The sequence below is a fragment of the Oncorhynchus nerka genome, linkage group LG16 (genome assembly GCF_034236695.1).
Source record: "Oncorhynchus nerka isolate Pitt River linkage group LG16, Oner_Uvic_2.0, whole genome shotgun sequence".
Lineage (NCBI taxonomy): Eukaryota > Metazoa > Chordata > Actinopteri > Salmoniformes > Salmonidae > Oncorhynchus > Oncorhynchus nerka.
Window position 1 is genome coordinate 11,648,895 of NC_088411.1, and position 20,082 is coordinate 11,668,976.

General features: G+C 41.9%; 1 protein-coding gene across 1 annotated transcript in view; it reads left to right on the plus strand.

Moving 5' to 3' along the window:
- LOC115144025 (glutamate receptor ionotropic, delta-1-like) overlaps positions 1–20,082 on the plus strand; it is a 419,627-nt gene that overhangs the window by 374,531 nt on the left and 25,014 nt on the right. Inside the window, exons 5-6 of the mRNA XM_065002294.1 lie at positions 5,635–5,688; positions 17,654–17,827. Coding sequence (XP_064858366.1) covers positions 5,635–5,688; positions 17,654–17,827 — 228 coding nt within the window. The remainder of the gene's footprint in view (positions 1–5,634; positions 5,689–17,653; positions 17,828–20,082) is intronic.

Sequence of the window (20,082 nt, forward strand, 5' to 3'; positions counted from 1 at the left end):
ATTGTAGGATTTTTAATTAATTAATTTGCAAATGATGGTGGAAAATAAGTACTTGGTCAATAACAAAAGTTTATCTCAATACTTTGTTATATACCCATTGTTGGCAATGACAGAGGTCAAATGTTTTCTGTAAGTCTTCACAAGGTTTTCACACACTGTTGCTGGTATTTTGCCCCTTCCTCCATGCAGATCTCCTCTAGAGCAGTGATGTTTTGGGGCAGTTGCTGGGCAACATGGACTTTCAAATCCCTCCAAAGATTTTCTATGGGGTTGAGATCTGGAGACTGGCTAGGCCACTCCAGGACCTTGAAATGCTTCTTACGAAGCCACTCCTTCGTTGCCCGGGCGGAGTGTTTGGGATCATTGTCATGCTGAAAGACCCAGCCACTATTCATCTTCAATGCCCTTGCTGATGGAAGGAGGTTTTCACTCAAAATCTCACGATACATGGCCCCATTCATTCTTTCCTTTACACGGATCAGTCGTCCTGGTCCCTTTGCAGAAAAACAGTCCCAAAGCATGATGTTTCCACCCCCATGCTTCACAGTAGGTATGGTGTTCTTTGGATGCAACTCAGCATTCTTTGTCCTCCAAACACGACGAGTTGAGTTTTTACCAAAAAGTTATATTTTGGTTTCATGTGACCATATGACATTCTCGCAATCTTCTTCTGGATCATCCAAATGCTCTCTAGCAAACTTCAGACGGGCCTGGACATGTACTGGCTTAAGCAGGGGGACACGTCTGGCACTGCAGGATTTGAGTCCCTGGCGGCGTAGTGTGTTACTGATGGTAGGCTTTGTTACTTTGGTCCCAGCTCTCTGCAGGTCATTGCCTAGGTCCCCCCGTGTGGTTCTGGGATTTTTGCTCACCGTTCTTGTGATCATTTTGACCCCACGGGGTGAGATCTTGCGTGGAGCCCCAGATCGAGGGAGATTATCAGTGGTCTTGTATGTCTTCCATTTCCTAATAATTGTTCCCACAGTTGATTTCTTCAAACCAAGCTGCCTACCTATTGCAGATTCAGTCTTCCCAGCCTGGTGCAGGTCTACAATTTTGTTTCTGGTGTCCTTTGACAGCTCTTTGGTCTTGGCCATAGTGGAGTTTGGAGTGTGACTGTTTGAGGTTGTGGACAGGTATCTTTTATACTGATAACAAGTTCAAACAGGTTCCATTAATACAGGTAACGAGTGGAGGACAGAGGGGCCTCTTAAAGAAGAAGTTACAGGTCTGTGAGAGCCAGAAATCTTGCTTGTTTGTAGGTGACCAAATACTTATTTTCCTCCATAATTTGCAAATAAATTCATAAAAAATCCTACAATGTGATTTTCTGGATTTTTTTTCTCATTTTGTCTGTCATAGTTGAAGTGTACCTATGATGACAATTACAGGCCTCTCTCATCTTTTTAAGTGGGAGAACTTGCACAATTGGTGGCTGACTAAATACTTTTTTCCCCCACTGTATATATATTCTCACTTAGGTAGACTTTTGTGTTTTAGTTTGAGGCCAGAAAACCTTGCATGTATTGATTTCTTTAGCTTGAAAAAAGATAGGATGTGAACGAAAAGTGGATTTTAGAATGTGTTCAACATGTTTCTTTGTTTTATTACCGAATTGATAACATTGATTGTGTCATTTCCTCACGTTACAGATATCAGCCAAGTTAAGTGCACAGTATTGCTTTAAATAGTCTATCTATGCATGTTTCATTTGTGTAGAGAAATGACTGGTTGAACTGAACAGAGTAGCCTGGCCTGACCCATAGAATAACACACATAATCTCTATGGAATTCTAGATCAGACCCTTCTCACTGTGTTAATAGCAGTTTCTCCCCAGTGCCTCCACCCAGGTACCCCCTCAGTGGTCTCCCTTAGTCCCTGCCTCATTATAGGCGGTCAGATCTATCAGGTCTAATCCACTCTGCCAACCTCCCTGGAGGCCACACTCAACATCATCACCCATCAGCTGCTGCCCAAGTGGTGACCAGCCATGCCAACACCCACTTTGCCCAGTGCCACGATCAAGAACCCCATGCTGGAGATTTCAGGGATGCATTCCAAATGGCACCCTTTTCCCTACATACTGCACTATGTAGTTGAGAGGGTGTCATTTGGGACACAGGCCTGGATTGGACAGAGAGGGGAAGGTTTTGACTCGAATGCCTCTTTATGAGGTGTTGTACCTTCTGGTTATTGGGTTTAGACAGGTACCTGAGCAGGTCATCAAATGCTTAAATCAAATCAAATCAAAGTTTATTTGTCACGTGCGCCGAATACAACAGGTGTAGACCTTACAGTGAAATGCTTACTTACAGGCTCTAACCAATGGTGTGGGGGAAAAAAGGTGTGTGTGTGTGTGTGTGTGTGTGTAGGTAAGTAAAGAAATAAAACAACAGTAAAAAGACATTTGAAAAAAGAGTAGCAAGGCTGTATACAGACACCTGTTAGTCAGGCTTATTGAGGTAGTATGTACATGTAGGTATCGTTAAAGTGACTATGCATATAAGATAACCAGAGAGTAGCAGCAGCGTAAAAGAGGGGGTGGTGGGTGGTGGAACACAATGCAGATAGCCCGGTTAGCCAATGTGCAGGAGCACTGGTTGGTCGGGCCAATTTAGGTAGTATGTACATGAATGTACAGTTAAAGTGACTATGCATATAAGATAAACAGAGGTCGAACGATGATGGAGATTCGATTAGCGAGGACTTGGGTATCTTAATGAGGTCCGCTGTATGAGGTCTGGAACCACTGAGCTCTGTCTGGTTCAATGTTGTGGTTTAATACAAAGGATATGACTCAAAGTTGCCTCATTTGACAGTACAACCAATGATATATTAACAATTGCATACAAACCCATGTTAACTAATTGACGACTAGCCATATCCCACCTCCATGTGATTGCAACAAACTAGCCATATTAGAGCAGTCAACAGAGTTATTCATGCAGTGTAGCATACACCGTGACATTCTATGAGAGAACACTGCGTATTTATGGTCAACATGAACCCACGGAAGTGTTTACATATGTAACAGCCATCTTATGGTAAGGGAGGCAAACGAGGAGCCATTTGAGAACATCTGGCAGGCCTAACCAACCTGAGGACAGGAGGATCACGCAGAGTGATCCATAGCTTTTGTATAGGGCCCCTCAGCTGGCAGATGCTGCGTCTTCTTTGTTCTCTATAACGCAATATGCTAAGCTTTTCTAATATAGACACTGTACAAACAGAACGTTTTATAGGTGAGCATGAATACAGTATGGGAGGGTAAGGGTTAAACCATGTGCAGGCCTTTCTTTCTGCAAATGGCATTTTAAACAACAATTTTTATTGCACTACAAGAAAGTCTCTGTTGTGACTACCACACAGGGTGTATGTCGTGACGTTGTATTGATTAATGTGACGAGTGCTGTTCATCGTATGATTAACTGTTTATAATTACGTGATTCAATGAATCAGGTATTCATTAACTCAGTAACCTGGGGCACCATGAGAAGTTTGTTTTTATTGAGTTTCCATTTCCCAAATTAACTCAAAGAATATGAGGATATTGATTTACAACAGTCGCTAATTCATTCATTTCCTCTACAGTCTCATCCTTAACATCGCATAATCCGGGAATCTGCACAAACCCGAGTCCCACTAAATGAATCCGTATCACACCAATTTAGTTGATTATTTATTTACTAACAAGCTAAAATGATATTATAAGGTACACGTACACAAACACACAGTCTAGGCTATTGATTAGAACTTAGTACAATGAAACAGGTCCCTAGTGGGCCAAAACAATATGACACGTGTTACACAAAATGGGGATTTAAAAAGAGAGACAAAGAGAGAGTGCACAAGAGAAAAGGACATCTGTAAACTATGCTTAGTTTTTCCGTAACACCTTGCCCTGAACTGCGGCTCTTATGGGTCAGAATATAATGTAATTATTTGTCAAAGGTCTCCGATGGGGTGTCTCTTCGTGGACCGGGTTCGCCTTCTCCTCTGATGACGGACTTCTTTGGTTACCGGGTGTAACTCTCTGATTGTCCACACGATGTCAGTGTCCTTTCTGTTAGTGGTCCGTTTCCTCACCCTTGTTCTGAAAGGGGTTCTTCTGAGTACGGTCAGCCGTGTAGCTGACCGTACTCAGGAATGAAAGCAGTGTAGACACACGATTCCTTGGAATGAAAGCAGTGTAGACACACGATTCCTTGGAATGAAAGCAGTGTAGACACACGATTCCTTGGAATGAAAGCAGTGTAGACACACAATTCCTTGGAGAGTGGTAACCGGTGGTCCTGCTTGAATTCACCCTCTTAGATTGTTAAACGGTTCCTTTATCTTCTTCAACCTTGTGTTGCGTTTTGGGTTGCGACTAACTAGGACTTTGGCTGCAGCACGTGTTCACCTCGTCTGAATGTAAATTCTTAACTCACATGTTTTATACCCTTGGGTCAGAAAGGGGCATTTCCGTCTTTATGGCAAGTTCTCTGGGCATAACTAGTTACGAGGCTTGGTCTGGATTTGACTCTGATCCAATTTAGACAACTAACTTTACATTTCATCTTTACAAAAACATTCTCTTTGATCTGGAAATTTTCCACACAACTTACAGTATGCAAACATCAGGTACATATTAGGAAAATTCTTCAAGTTACAATGTTTTCGTTATAGCGTCGTCATTTAACTTTTAATCACATAACAAAAACAACATTCATTTTCATATTCCATATATCGTCATTACCACCATTTTGGCTGATGAAGCATATTGTCCCAAATTCCATTTAAAGTCCAACCATTTGCCATTTATTGTTCTGAGGTAGGTTCTCCATAGCCTCATCATACATTCCATTCTTCCACACTGAGAGGACAAAGGGATTTGATCTGCTGCTTTAAGATTTACAATGGGCTGGAGGTGTCATAAACTCCCCCACCTCCATACCTCTCGATCCCCCGCTGGTGGGTGTGAGAGATGTCTCTGTCGGATTGTGGTCCACGGTAACCTGACCCAAACAGGCAGCCATGACACATAGGACCAAGCAAGCAATGTGATGTCAAATGTAGGCTTACACAGAGCAATTATAGTATTTCAAAAGGCTAGGATGTTAGGTGCTAAAACATTTTGGCACTGCCTAAGCTGCAGCTCTAAGGTGTACAAAAGGCTTGTGGTTTGGAAAGTACACTTCTCTGCTGGAACGGCCTGCCAACACAATGGACTGTGGGAAAAGGCAGTACCACCAGGAGAACAACAAACGGGAGAACAACAAAGGACATTTTAACAACACTATTTCCACAGTCAAGTCATTCTCTGTGAACATTCTGAGCCCAGTTCTTGACAGATTTAAGCTCCAGTCCAGTGGATGGATTTTTGGAGGGTCTTTAGCTGTGAGCCTTGCATGGACCCAATGCTGTCTGTCCACCATGGTTTGCCAAGCCACATGGGTGTTATGTTTGTCCCTTGTATAATTGGATAATGACAAGACTGTAGAGGATTTTACATGGGTTCTGTTGGATCGAAACAATGGCAAAACATCCAAGTCTTCTGCCCTCAATCTGCCTGTTCCCTCCACGGCCTTAGCTGTTCACTTGCAGTATGGTAACCTCTTTCTTTCTCTCTTCCTCTCTCTCTTTCTTTGCAGGCTGTTGAAACCAACCTGGCTTCCAAGGACAGTCACTGGGTGTTTGTCAATGAGGTAGGCAAAGACAAGAGTATTTATGTTAATGCTGTTTTTACATCTCTCTCTATCGCTGTCTGGTCCCCTCTTTGCTTCTTTCCCCCTCTCTCTTTCTCTTTCTCCTCCTAACTACTATCTTTGCCCTCCCTCTATATACCCACAACAATAAAAAACAGTGAGTTGATGATTAAGGGAACATCCTTTCGACATCTTTTAGCTCAGGAGTCACCCACAGTGACTGAAGTTCAGTAGCACCTTGCAATGTGCGTGTCTTACAATGTTCAGTCAATGCACACTGAGCTCTAACAAAAGGAGTGTTCATTGTTTGATACAGCGCATTACAAGCATTGCCAAGTGGTTAATTAAGGATGCCTGAGCGTTTCCTCTTGTCTGTTTACATTTCAATATGCCTGATTCTCCCACATCCACTTTAAGCATTTGCAGTTCTGGAAAAACAATTCTCATTTTATGAATTATAAATTCTAAACTGTCATCCCTTGCTTAATTTGCCGGTGTTGCCACTCTGCCAGTTGCAAATTAAGAATTTAAATTCCAGAAAGATCTGTTTTAACAGTTCTGGTACCGCAATACACTTATTTAAGTATGCCACCACACAGAGTCTAGGTGTGCGTCCCAAATAGCAGTATTTTCCCGATATAGTATACTACTTTTTACCAGAGCCCAATGGGAATAGGATGCCATTTTTATGACTCAGAGATCTTTGCCATAGACATAGTCTGGGTCTCTGGACCACTAGGATGCCACACTTGTTTTTCAGTATTGGCTGAAAGACTGAGACCGGGAGGGGGGCGAGGGGGCCCGAGACCGAGTCAAGACCAAGATCAGAACAATGCAAATCTAATCTAGTATTTCTGCGTTCATATTTCAGAAGAACGTATCCGTATCTTTAGACATTCAAAATGGTGACATAATGCATGCTGAGAGAAAATAAAGAGCCACTCTAAAAATGATCACTAACTCAAATGGGTCTCTAAATAATAGATAAAAAGACAAAATATATAACAACTTCCTCAGTCTGCCCTTACTAATACACTGAACCAAAATACTCTAGTTTCAGACTCCTAATTATCCTTACACCTCTGAAGACGTGACTTCCATGCCAGTCGGAAGAACTTAGGTGTTTTGTCTCTGAACACTCAAAAGCTGATTTCTCCACCGACTGTCGGATAACGGGAACCATGGGGTGTTAACAACACTAAGGTGGAAACTAGAGATCAACGACTGCCAATGTGTTCAGCCTGAGACATGCCATTTCGTTATCCTTATGCTCACACCTCACCATTGTTACAGCCCCCCCCAAAAAAAGTGTTCAAAAGTCAAATGGTAAAACATAACATATCTAATTAAATAAAACATGATTAAAAACAAGTATTCAAGATGAGCCAAGACATAAGTACAATTTTTTTTAAAGTTATGAAATAAGTTAGATTCAATTGTAAAAATATATACAATTGCACTGTAATGCCGGGACGCCCCTTGCACCGACATGCTGTGCCTTAGACAGCTGTGTACAACATAAGTCATAAGTTAAAAAATATATTCCAAACCCCTTTCCAAAAAACAAAGTTAGGGACACAACAATGTTTTACAATTGCAAGCTCTCCTCAACAATGCCATAAACATTTATAAAAACAATAACACAATATCAATACCATTTTCTAAACCATAAGTAATAAGGAGTCAAAAAGAAAAAAGAAGAGGGTAATGTTCTGTATATACAGTTGAAGTCGGAAGTTTACATGCACCTTAGCCAAATACATTTAAACTCAGTTTTCACAATTCCTGACATTTAATCCTAGTACAAATTCCCTGTTTTAGGACAGTTAGAATCACCACTTTATGTCAGATTAATTTAAGAGAGAATTATTTATTTCAGCTTTTATTTATTTCATCACATTCCCAGAGGGTCAGCAGTTTACATACAGTCAATTAGGACATTTTGGGAAGCCTTCCACAAGCTTCCCACAATAAGTTGGGTGAATTTTGGCCCATTCCTCCTGACAGAGCTGGTGTAACTGAGTCAGGTTTGTAGGCCTCCTTGCTCGCACACGCTTTTTCAGTTCTGCCAACAAATTTTCTTTGGGATTGAGGTCCGGGGTTTGTGTTGGGCACTCCGATACCTTGGCTTTGTTGTCCTTAAGAACAATTTTGGAAGTATGTTGGGGTCATTGTCCATTTGGAAGACCCATTTGCGACCAAGCTTTAACTGATGTCTTGAGATGTTGCTTCAATATATCCACATAATTTCCCTCTTCATGATGCCATCTATTTTGTGGAGTGCACCAGTCCCTCCTGCAGCAAAGCACCCCCATAACATGATGCTGCCACCCCCATGCTTCACGGTTGGGATGGTATTCTTCGGCTTGCAAGTCTCCCTCTTTTTCCACCAAACATTACGATGGTCATTATGGCCAAACAGTTCTATTTTTGTTTCATCAGACCAGAGGACATTTCTACAAAAAGTGTGATCTTTGTCCCCATGTGCAGTTGCAAACCGTAGTCTGGATTTTTATGGCGATTTTGGAGCAGTGAATACTTCCTTGCTGAGCAGCCTTTCAGGTTATATCGATATAGTCCTGTTTTACTGTGGATATACACTGTAGATACTTTTGTACCTGTTTCTTCCAGCATCTTCACAAGGTAATTTGCTGTTGTTCTGGGATTGATTTGCACTTTTCGCACCAAAGTATGTTCATCTTTAGGAGACAGAAAGCATCTCCTTCCTGAGCGGTATGACGCCTGCGTGGTCCCATGGTGTTTATGCTTGCATACTATTGTTTGTACACGATGAACGTGGTACCTTCAGGCATTTGGAAATTGCTCCCAATGATTAACCAGACTTGTGGAGGTCTACAATTATTTATTTTTTTGTCTTGGCTTATTTCTTTAGATTTTCCCATGATGTCAAGTAAAGAGGCACTGAGTTTGAAGGTCAGCCTTGAAATATATCCACAGGTACACCTGCAATTGACTCAAATGATGTCAATTAGCCTATCAGAAGCTTCTAAAGCCATGACATAATTTTCTGGAATTTTCCAAGCTGTTTAAAGGCACAGTCAACTTAGTGTATGTAAAACTCTGACCCACTGGAATTGTGATAGAGTGAATTATAAGTGAAATAATCTGTCTGTAAACAATTGTTGGAAAAATTGCTTGTGTCGTGCACAAACTAACTTGCCAAAACTATAGTTTGTCAACAATACATTTGTGAAGTGGTTGAAAATGAGTTTTAATGACTCCAACCTAAATGTATGTATACTTCCGACTTCAACTCTAGGTAAGCGTGGGTGTTCTGTATTTTCAGTGGCTTGCGAAAGTATTTACCCACCTTGGCATGTTTCCTATTTTGTTGCAACCTGTAATTAAAATTGATTTTTGGGGGATTTGTATATTTGATTTACACAACATACCTACCACTTTGAAGTGGCAAAGCATTTTTTTATTGTGAGACAAAAAGGAAATTAGACAAAAAAACAGAACTTGAGCATGGATAACTATTTACCCCCCCAAAGTCAATACTTTGTAGAGCCACCTTTTGCAGTTATTACAGCTGCAAGTCTCTTGGCGTATGTCTCTATAAGCTTGGCACGTCTAGCCAATGGGATTTTTTCACATTCTTCAAGGCAAAATGTCTCCAGCTCCTTCAAGTTAGATGGGTTCCTGCTGATGTACAGCAATCTTTAAGTCATACCACATATTATCAATTGGTTTAAGGTCTAGGCTTTGACTAGGCCATTCCAAGAAATGTAAATGTTTCCCCACTCAAGTGTTGCTTTAGCAGTATGCTTAGGGTCATTTTCCTACTGGAAGGTGAACCTCTATCCCAGTCTCTTTGGAAGACTGAAACAGGTTTCCCTCAAGAATTTCCCTGTATTTAGCGCGTCATCCATCATTCCTTCAATTCAGACCAGTTTCCCAGTCCCTGCAGATGAAAAACATCCCCACAGCGGGATGCTGCCACCACCATGCTTCACTGTGGGGATGGTATTCTCGGGGTGATGAAAGGTGTTGATTTTACGCCAGGCATGCCGTTTTTCTTGATGGCCAAAAAGCTAAATTTTAGTCTCATCTGACCAGAGTACCTTCTTCCATATGTTTGGGGAGTCTCCCCACATGCCTTTTGGCGAACACCAAACGTATTTGCTTATTTTCTTCTTTATTTAAGCAATGTTTTTTTCTGGACACTCTTCCGTAAAAGCCCAGCTCTGTGGAGTGTACGGCTTAAAGTGGTCCTATGGACAGATGCTCCAATGTCCACTGTGGAGCTTTGCAGCTCCTTCAGGGTTATCTTTGGTCTCTTTGTTGCCTCTCTGATGAATGCCCTCCTTTACTGGTTCATGAGTTTTTGTCAGTGGCCCTCTCTTAGCAGGTTTGTTGTGGTGCCATATTCTTTCCATTTTTTGATAATTATTTTAATGGTGATTCATGGGATATTAAAAGTTTCGGATATTTTTTAATAACCCAACCCTAATCTGTACTTCTCCACAACTTTGTCCCTGACCTGTTTTGAGAGCTCCTTGGTCTCCACGGTGCCGCTTTCTTGGGAGTGCCCCTTGCTTAGTGGTATTGCAGACTCTGGGGCCTTACAGAACAAGTGTATATATACTGAGATCATGTGACAGATCATGTGACACTTAGATTTCACACAGGTAGACTTTATTTAACTAATTATGTGACCTCTGAAGGTAATTGGTTGCACCAGATTTTATTTAGGAGCTTCATAGTAAAGTGGGTGTATACATATGCACGCACCAATGTTATTATTATTTTTTTCACTTCAACAATTTGGACTATTTTGTGTATGTCCATCACATGAAATCTATTTAAATTACAGGTTGTAATGCAACAAAATAGGAACAACTCCAAGGGGTATGAATACTTTTGCAAGGCACTGTAGGTAAGTGTTTGCTTCTCAAAAAGTGTCTTGAGAAGCAGGTGTGAAGAGTCAGTGAAAATAGACTCTAAGGTGCAAGTAATTGTCTGTGGTCTATTCCACATCAGATGTTTTGGGAAGGGCGGCGGTAAACTTGGATTGTTGCTCCGGTTTTCATTCTGATGCCACTTTTAATTCCCATAAGCCCGCTTGGCCCTTCTTCTCCGGAATGCTTCTGCGATCAAGTCCTCAAACTAAGGGGAACGCCAGGAGGGGAGATGATTAAAAATGCTGACTGTCCTGTGAAATTACAGAAGACAATCACTTATTTTGCCCAAAAATCTAACTTTCTTGAACACTGGAATCGAAAAGCTGAAAAAGAAAACACTAAAATCTGTGGAACAAGTCTAAACATTTCAAAACTCAATACTGTATTTAGAATGTATGGATTGTTTTACATTTATAAACTAACTTGTCTCTGGCGACACCGCCTTCGCTTTTTTATGTCCTGTTTCTTTGCTCTCTCTGGGGTGTCCGACGACTTATGCCTCTCTCTTTCAGTCCAATACCGATTTGCATCTAAGGAGTCAGTGTGGTGTATTACACTGAATATAAATGCAACATGTAAAGTGTTGGCTGAAATGTTCCCTATGGACAAAAAGCCAATTTCTCTCAAATTTTGTGCACAAATTTGTTTAGTGAACATTTCTCCTTTGCCAAGATAATCCATCCACCTGACAGGTGTGGCATATCAAGAAGCAGATTAAACAGCATGATCATTACACAGGTGCATCTTGTGCTGGGGACAATAAAAGGTCACTCTAAAATGTGCAGTTTTGTCACACAACGCCACAGATGTCTCAAGTTTTGAGGGAGCATGCAATTGGCATGCTGACTGCAGGAATGTCCACCAAAGCTGTTGCCAGATATTTGGATGTTCATTTCTCTACCATAAACCACCTCCAATATTGTTTTAGAGAATTTGGCAGTACGTCCAACCGGCTTCACAACCGCAGACCATATGTAACCATGCCAGCCCAGGACCTCCACATCCGGCTTCTTCCCCTGTGGGATAGTCTGAGAACAGCCACCCGGACAGCTGATGAAACTGTGTGTTTTCATAACCGAACAATTACTGCACAAACTGTAAGAAACCGTCTCAGGGAAGCTCATCTGCGTGCTCGACGTACTGGGCAGATGGCCGGTGTGGGTGAGTGGTTTGCTGATGTCAGCGTTGTGACCAGAGTGCCTCATGGTGGCGGTGGGGTTATGGTATGGGCAGGCATAAGCTATGGACAATGAACACAATTGCATTTTATCGATGGAAATTTGAATGCACAGAGATACCGTGACGAGATCCTGCCCATTGTCGTGCCATTCATCCGCTGCCATCACCTCATGTTTCAGCATGATAATGCACAGCTCCATGTTGCAAGGATCTGTACACAATTCCTGGACGCTGAAAATGTCCCAGTTCTTCCATGGCCTGCATACTCATAAGACATGTCATCCATTGAGCATGTTTGTGATGCTCTGGATCGATGTGTATGACAGCATGTTCCAGTTCCCACCAACCCCTTTTTGGAGCTGGTGGAACCTGTGTGTGCTTGGGCTACCGTGAGCTTCCTAGTTAGGTACCCTCTGAGATGGCTTGGGGCGTGATTGTATGCCCCCATAATATGTTATACAGAGTGACCGACTAAAGGGGAACGTACAGTTATGAATATAACTACTGTTCCCTGAAGGAGGGGAATTTGGGCTCGCTGAAGACCTGTGCTAAATTGAGGAAACTCATGCGATCCCTGGTATCAGAGCCAGGAAGGCGGGGCTTCCGAGGGCAGGTTTGACAACCATTTGCCCGTGGCCATGATTTCAGTTTTCTTCAGGAGAATGTGATTGGTTGCTGACTCCCCATCGAATGTTATACCTCGTTCCCTCTTTCAGGGAACAGTAGTTATGTTCTTAACTGTTTGTTATAGGCCTACTAAATAAATGTTTGGAGTATATTGCCTGCTGAGCTGAACTGGGGCAAGGTTTGAGGATAGACAAGGTGAAAGGGGATATTAAAACTTAACAAGAATGTAACATGTGTAATGATCCATGACCTTCCAGAGCCGATTAATCAAGACTGGTCAAGCTATGTTTTTATCATGTCTTCTCAATACTAAGCTACTTTTTATCATGAAAGATATTTTGACTTAAATGTACACACTCGGGAACAGACCATTTTAAACAGCGATAGTGAGTGCTCAACTTTCAAACAATTTCCCCCACTCTTCCCTCGTAGCTGCACAGAGCAAGTTGACATTTATTGGGATGAGTCTTGTTCTGGAGGCACAGCTGCGAGATTTCCACTAGTTGGGCCTGCTGCAAAGTCAAAATTGGCTGTACATAGTAAAAATGCAGTATATAAGGTTAGGCATAAAGTTAGCAGTGGACATGAATGTACAGGTAACTGACAAAATCATGGAAACACTTCAGCGATTGAGTGATACAAAGTATATTGAAAGCAGGTGCTTCCACACAGGTGTGGTTTCTGAGTAAGGCTGTGGCGGTTATGAAAATTCGTCAGCCAGTGATTGTCAAGCAAAGAACTGCAGGTGTCACGGTAATTGACCGATAATTAACACCAACCGAAAAGCCAGCGCTCCCCGATGCTTCGTTGGGTGGCTTCAGCTTTCTGGAAGAACTGACGCTGGAGTAGAGAAGCAGGTACAGTGACTGAACATTTAATTTTACCCAGGACAGGAATGGGGCCAGAACCGGGTAACCCAACAACATACATTAGTCAATTCTGAAGCGGGGAACAGAGCTGGGGAACAGACAGATATAGGGGAGGTAGTAACACAGGTGATTGAGTCCAGGTGAGTCCAATGAATCTCTGATGTGAATGACTAGGGAAGAAGATGTGCGTAATGATGGTGGTAGGAGTGCACAGCGCAGGGCAGCCTGGCGCCCTCGAGCGCCAGTGAGGGAGAGAGGGAGCAGGCGTGACACTGTTGTAAAGAGAAACAATGTGCTTAATATTAGGAAAGTTGTTAAATAAATACAGTTGGCCTAGACTATAGAAAGCGAATGGGATCCTCCTCTTTTTAATAGAGGCCATCACTCTTTTTTCTGACGCAATTGCATAGCCTATAGAAATGTTGCGCAACATGAGCTCATGGGCTCTCATGAAGTGTTTGATTAGATTTTCGATCACATTTGCAATGATGTCATATTGATTACAGGGACAATATAGTGCTGAGTACCAGGCAGTTAGAACGTTTGGTAGGCTGCTAATGACCATCAGCAGCATCATAAATTGGAGAAGCATAATTACCGTAAACGGTCACGTATAATTTCACTGCCTTCATGACTCGCAACCTCTGGTGTGGTGGTAATACGGTCATGTAACAACACTATTCCTGAGTAAATTAAGCAATTAACATCCTATCATGCTTAAGGTGATGTATAAAAATGCTGGACAGGACATTATTTTGCCTACCATGTCTATGCCCCCATATGATTACTATGTCCCCATCCACAGGGCACGAGTGGTCACTGAATGGTTTGATGAGCATGAATACGATGTAAACCATATACCATAGCCATCTCAGTCACCAGATCTAAACCCAATTCAACACTAATGGGAGATTCTGTAGCCGTGCCTGAGACAGCATTTTCCACCAACATCAATAAAACACCAAATGATGGAATTTGTCATGGAAGAATGGTGTCACATCCTTCCAATAGCGTTCCATACACTGGATCATTTGCTTTGAACATCATCAGACATAATATTTAGATATAATATAGAAATATGTTTAATTAGGCTTAGATTTTCTTTGTTGTTGTTCAATTACATTTGATATCAGTCAAAATGAATAAGTAAAAACTATTCTAAATAATATGTTTCTGAGAAAAGCGTTAGGATGTGGATTTTCTTTAAAGAGAGATCAGAAGTTTGCGTGACTCAGATGTTCCAGAGTTGTGTAGAATCACGCAGGGAAGCAATTCTTTACATTCAGCATCACTCCATCAAGGAAAATATAGTATTCTATCTTACAAAGATATCTACATATATTTCAGGATGTTGTATATCCTGGAAATAATCAGAGTTCATCTAAACTGTATGAGATATTACCACTAGGTTTCTAAAACCACAACTCAACAAAATCACAATCTTTTTTTATCTTTGTCTTTTCTTTTAATAATTTTAAGCACATTTTAACAGGTTGAAGACCTAACAAACACTTTGTGCTTTTTTGTAACACTTTTTACATAGACATGGCCCTGTTGTTACTTCATATCTCAGCAATAATGCCTTGCATTATGCCTGGGAACAAAGCACTTCAATTTGCTCAACTTGCCACTGACTCAACCATCAGCTCAACTTACCATAGTGCAAACATTTAGACTATTAGCCCCCACAGCTACAATGATGGCCTTTCATGCTAGGTTTAGGACCTCATATTAAAGCGTATAGAGACCCCAATTGATGTATAAACAGTCTAAAATTGATCTTCTTTGGTTTAGACACAAGCATCATGAAACCCCTAACCTCTAACTTCATTTTACTTTGTGAAAATCCCATTTTTGGACATAACCTGCTTAGCACTTTGTCCATGTTGTTTCTTCCTCCATGAAAAGATGACCTCTTCTGAAATATATGGTCTAATTATTAATTTTGTGTATAGTTTCCTAGAAAAAAAGGTGTCTCAGGTTACCTCTTAGGCTCAGCTTACCCCTTAGGCTCAGCTTACCCCACTCCCCCCTACTGTGTGTGTGCACGGTTAATAATTTAGGTTAAAAAATTATGTTGCTTTTGAGGCTGCTTATTAAAAACTATTCATAGCTTTTCTGTCAGAACCAGCAAATCGTTTTTCATCGTAATATTGAGCCTGCAATGTATGGTTCCAGTACCACCATATTGCACTTTCACACTGTGTAGCTAGCTTGTCCTAGCTGAGACACTCTAACCTTGGTGTTGTACTATCAGACAGATCTTCCAGAACAATGCTGTAGCTTTACATTACTTATTCATCTGCTACAAGGGCTGCAAAGGCCCAGGCCAAGATCAACACTACTCTGTCTAAATAAACATGAGTGTTTTTTTAAACTTTTGCCAGGGGTAAACAGTTGTGTCCTCCATCCAAATATCTGTCTGTTATACGCTGAGTGTACAAAACATTAAGAACACCTTCCATTCTTGATACATTCTTGATGCACATGTGAAACTTTTGAGTGTGAAAAACCCAGCAGTGTTGCAAAACCCAAAGTGGTGCACCTGGCACCTACTACCATACACCATTCAAGGGCACTTAAATATTTTTTCTTGCCCATTCACTCTCTGAATGGCACAAAAACACAATCCATTTCTCAATTGTCTCAAGGCTTAAAAGTCCTTATTTAATCTGTCTCCTCCTCTTCATCTACACTGATTAAAGTGGATTTAACAACTATTTGTGACATCAATAAGGGATCATAGATTTCACCTGGATTCACCTGGTCAGTCTATGTCATGGAAAGACCATGTGTCCGTAATGTTTCGTACACTCATTGCAAGTCCATAGTCTATTGTCAATCATCCCTACCCTGGGCCACTCTCCTGTCTGGGGCTTGAGAGTCTAGAGTAGCTTGGCTCCAGTCTTTGGACCTGTTGGATGACCAGATGGTCTTCCCCAGGGGTTGGCATGATAGAGGCCCAGTCTGTACAGCACCTGCAGTTGTTGGACACATCAGAGTGTGAAATCCGGAGGGGCATGGGAGGCCAGGCTCAGAACGTGGAGAAGAGCTTTAGGAGGCTAAACCAACCCCCAACCCTCCTCCTGGCCTACACTGCTGTGGGGATTTCCAGATGTACATTTACCTGAAAAATTCAGTGTGTAAAACTTTGGCATCTTTATGTGGATAAAATAAGAATGTGATGATGAGTTAAACATTACCCACACTGCTTTGCTTCCTAATTTTGTCAGAGAATCTGCACTTAACTCATGTGTCAGCTCTGAGTGTTATTTTACAAAGCTGCGACCAGCATTTATTTCCCCTATAATCACATTATAATTGTCGCATGAATGAATCATGCCAAACGGTCAGCAGCAGATGTGCCTGTTATTATTACCAAATCATGCAAGAATCAACTCTCTCATTGATGTGGAAGTGATATAGAACCGTAGGCTTCTCTGCTGCTTCAGACAGACAGAAAGCCCAAGCAAGCAGAAAATACCACAAAAACAAAGAAATATGAGAAGACAAGCCAACAGCTGTGGTGGTGGGGTGAGCAGGGAGCCTGGGAACTGGCAGTGGCTGACTAGCACCTATCCTGGGGGTGGATGTGGTGGGTGAGATAATGGGGGCCTGGGTCGGGTGGGTCTCCCCGGCAGGAGCTCAGAGATTGCCTGGAGGCTGAGTGAGCTATGTGTTGTCAACAGCAAGCAGACCCAAGGAAAACGAAAGAGCAGAAGGAATATGCTCTTTCACCATGAATCAAAGCATCCTTATTCCTACTAGTCTAAGAGATTCATCCTAAGGCTGCAGCTCCTGCAGCACTGCCACCTGCTGAGACCGAGGCTGTCCTAATATGGACACCGTACACCATAGATTTCTGAGGACACAGCTCTCGCTTAAGTTTTCCCTTTTCATGACTCTTTCACTTGGACGTCAAACATTTAAATGACCAATTTCCCTCTGACACACTCTTTCCCTCAGCGGATATTGCAGTTTCTACATGCAGAAAATTGCTTGAATATTGATTGTGGGTTTCCATTCTCATGTGCATTGTGCTGTTTAAATGGGTTTGGTCACTGTGCCCATGCCTGTTCTGAATCAAAATGAAAATACTCTTCAGGTACAGTGTCCGTATAAGGACAGTCTCAGCAGGACTTGTCGGTCTTGTCAGGAGACTGACAACAACTGATAAGACTGACACTAGTCCAACTGAGACTGTTTTTATGTGGTGACCATACACAGGGACTCTGTTCAACCTTGTCATAGTAGTTACAGGCAGGACAGTTTTTGTCAACTTCACCTCTATAGACTTTTTTTTATGCTGTAACATGTCTGTCCCCTTCTCTCAACCTCTCCCCTTCTCTCCCCCGCTCGTTATAGGAGATCAGCGACACAGAGATCATGGAGCTGGCACACAGTGCTTTGGGGCGGATGACAGTGATTCGTCAGATCTTTCCTCTGTGGAGGGACAGCAACGTGCGCTGCATGAGGAACAACCACCGCATCTCCTCCCTGCTCTGTGACCCACAGGAAGGATACCTACAGTCACTGGAGGTCAGTTCAACAAGGGACCTTTTCTGGCACCTTCACATCAAGGTCTTACAGTTGAAGTCGGATGTTTACATACACTTAGGTTGGAGTCATTAAAACTTGTTTTTCAACCACTCAACAAATTTCTTGTTAACAAACTATAGTTTTGGCAAGTCGGTTAGGACATCTACTTTGTGCATGACACAAGTCATTTTTCCAACAATTGTTTACAGACAGATTATTTCACTTCTAATTCACTGTATCACAATTCCAGTGGGTCAGAAGTTTACATACCCTAAGTTGAATGTGCCTTTAAACAGCTTGGAAAATTCCAGATAATAATGTCATAGCTTCTGAAAGGCTAATTGACATCATTTGAGTCAATAGGAGGTGTACCTGTGGATGTATTTCAAGGCCTACAATCAAACTCAGTGCCTCTTTGCATGACATCATTACCTGAAAGGCCGCTCAGCAAGGAATAATTCACTGCTCCAATACCGCCATAAAAAAGCCAGACTACGGTTTGCAACTGCACATGGTGACCAAGATCATACTTTTTGGAGAAATGTCTTCTGGTCTGATGAAACAAAAATAGAACTGTTTGGCCATAATGACCATTGTTATGTTTGGAGGAAAAAGGGGGGCTTGCAAGCCGAAGAACATCATGTTGTGGGGGTGCTTTGTTGCAGGAGGGACTGGTGCACTTCACAAAATAGATGGCGTCATGAGGGAGGAAAATTATGTGGATACATTGAAGCAACATCTCAAGATGTTGGAAGTTAAAGCTTGGTCACAAATGGGTCTTCCAAATGGACAATGACCTCAAGCATATTCCCAAAGTTGTGGCAAAATGGCTTAAGGACAACAAAGTCAAGGTATTGGAGTGGCCATCACAATGCCCTGACCTCAATCCCAAAGAAGATGTGTTGGCATAACTGAAAAAGCGTGTGCGAGTAAGGAGGCCTACAAACCTGACTCAGTTACAACAGCTCTGTCAGGAGGAATGGGCCAAAATTCACCCAACATATTGTGGGAAGCTTGTGGAAATGTTTTACTTCAAGTTAAACAATTTTAAGGAATTGCTACCAAATGATAATTGAGTGTATGTAAACTTCTGACCCACTGAGAATGTGATGAATTAAATAAAAGCTGAAATAAATCATTCTCTCTACTATTATTCTGACATTTCACATTCTTAAAATAAAGTGTTGATCCTAACTGACCTAAGAGAGGGAATTTTTACTAGGATTAACTGTCAGGAATTGTGAAAAATGGAGTCTAAATGTATTTGGCTAAGGTGTATGTAAACTTTCAACTTCTACTGTATATGCCCGGGGTCGAGAATCTTTCCTGACCATGTTACCTGACCAGGGGCCCTAGTCCCGAGTTATTCCTGGTCAGGAGATTTGTTCAGGAAAAAAAGTCTAGCCCCACATATGACATTCTGAGCCAAATTGCACTTGTGCTTCATTAATATGTTCAAGGTCGATCATAACAAATAAATAAGAAATAACAAGTATGTGTATTGAATACATTTGAGTTCTATGCCAATGTTTTCTTTTACTGTTATCTGATGCTGCCAATGGGACAAAGTCAGTGACCCCTGTCACATGTTATGGCAGTGATAGCCCCAGAATTAAAGATCCTTCTGATTGTTTAGAGTATCACTGATCCTGTGACCTGGGGGCCCCTGAGGCCCCCGAGGGTCAACAGCACATACTGTATAGTGTATCTCCTATTGTGTGACAATGGATGATGAGAAGTTACACAAGGCTGGGCTATTGACATGTGCTGGAATACAGTGACAGGTGTTTGGGGTCTGAAGGACAGATAAAGAAAAGTTGGTTGAGAGCATATAAATATAATCAATAGGAGAATGGGATGCCAATTCTTGTGATTCTATTTCTATGGTTGAGAGGACAAGGATGCTAGCGAGGCGTTAGATACCCTGTGGTTCCTATTGACTCATTGGAACGGCTGTCGTAGGTGGAAGAAGGAGAGGACCAAGGTGCAGCGTGGTACGTGTTCATGATATTTTAATTACACTGAACACTAGAACAAAAATAACAAAACGGAACATACAAAACAGTCCTGTCTGGTACAGAGACAGAAATGACTACCCACAACGCAAAGGCGAAAACAGGCTGCCTAAGTATGGTTCTCAATCAGAGACAACAATAGACAGCTGCCTCTGATTGGGAACCATACCAGGCCATTCACCTAGAAATACAAACATAGAACAGAACATAGAATGCCCACCCCAACTAACGCCCTGACCA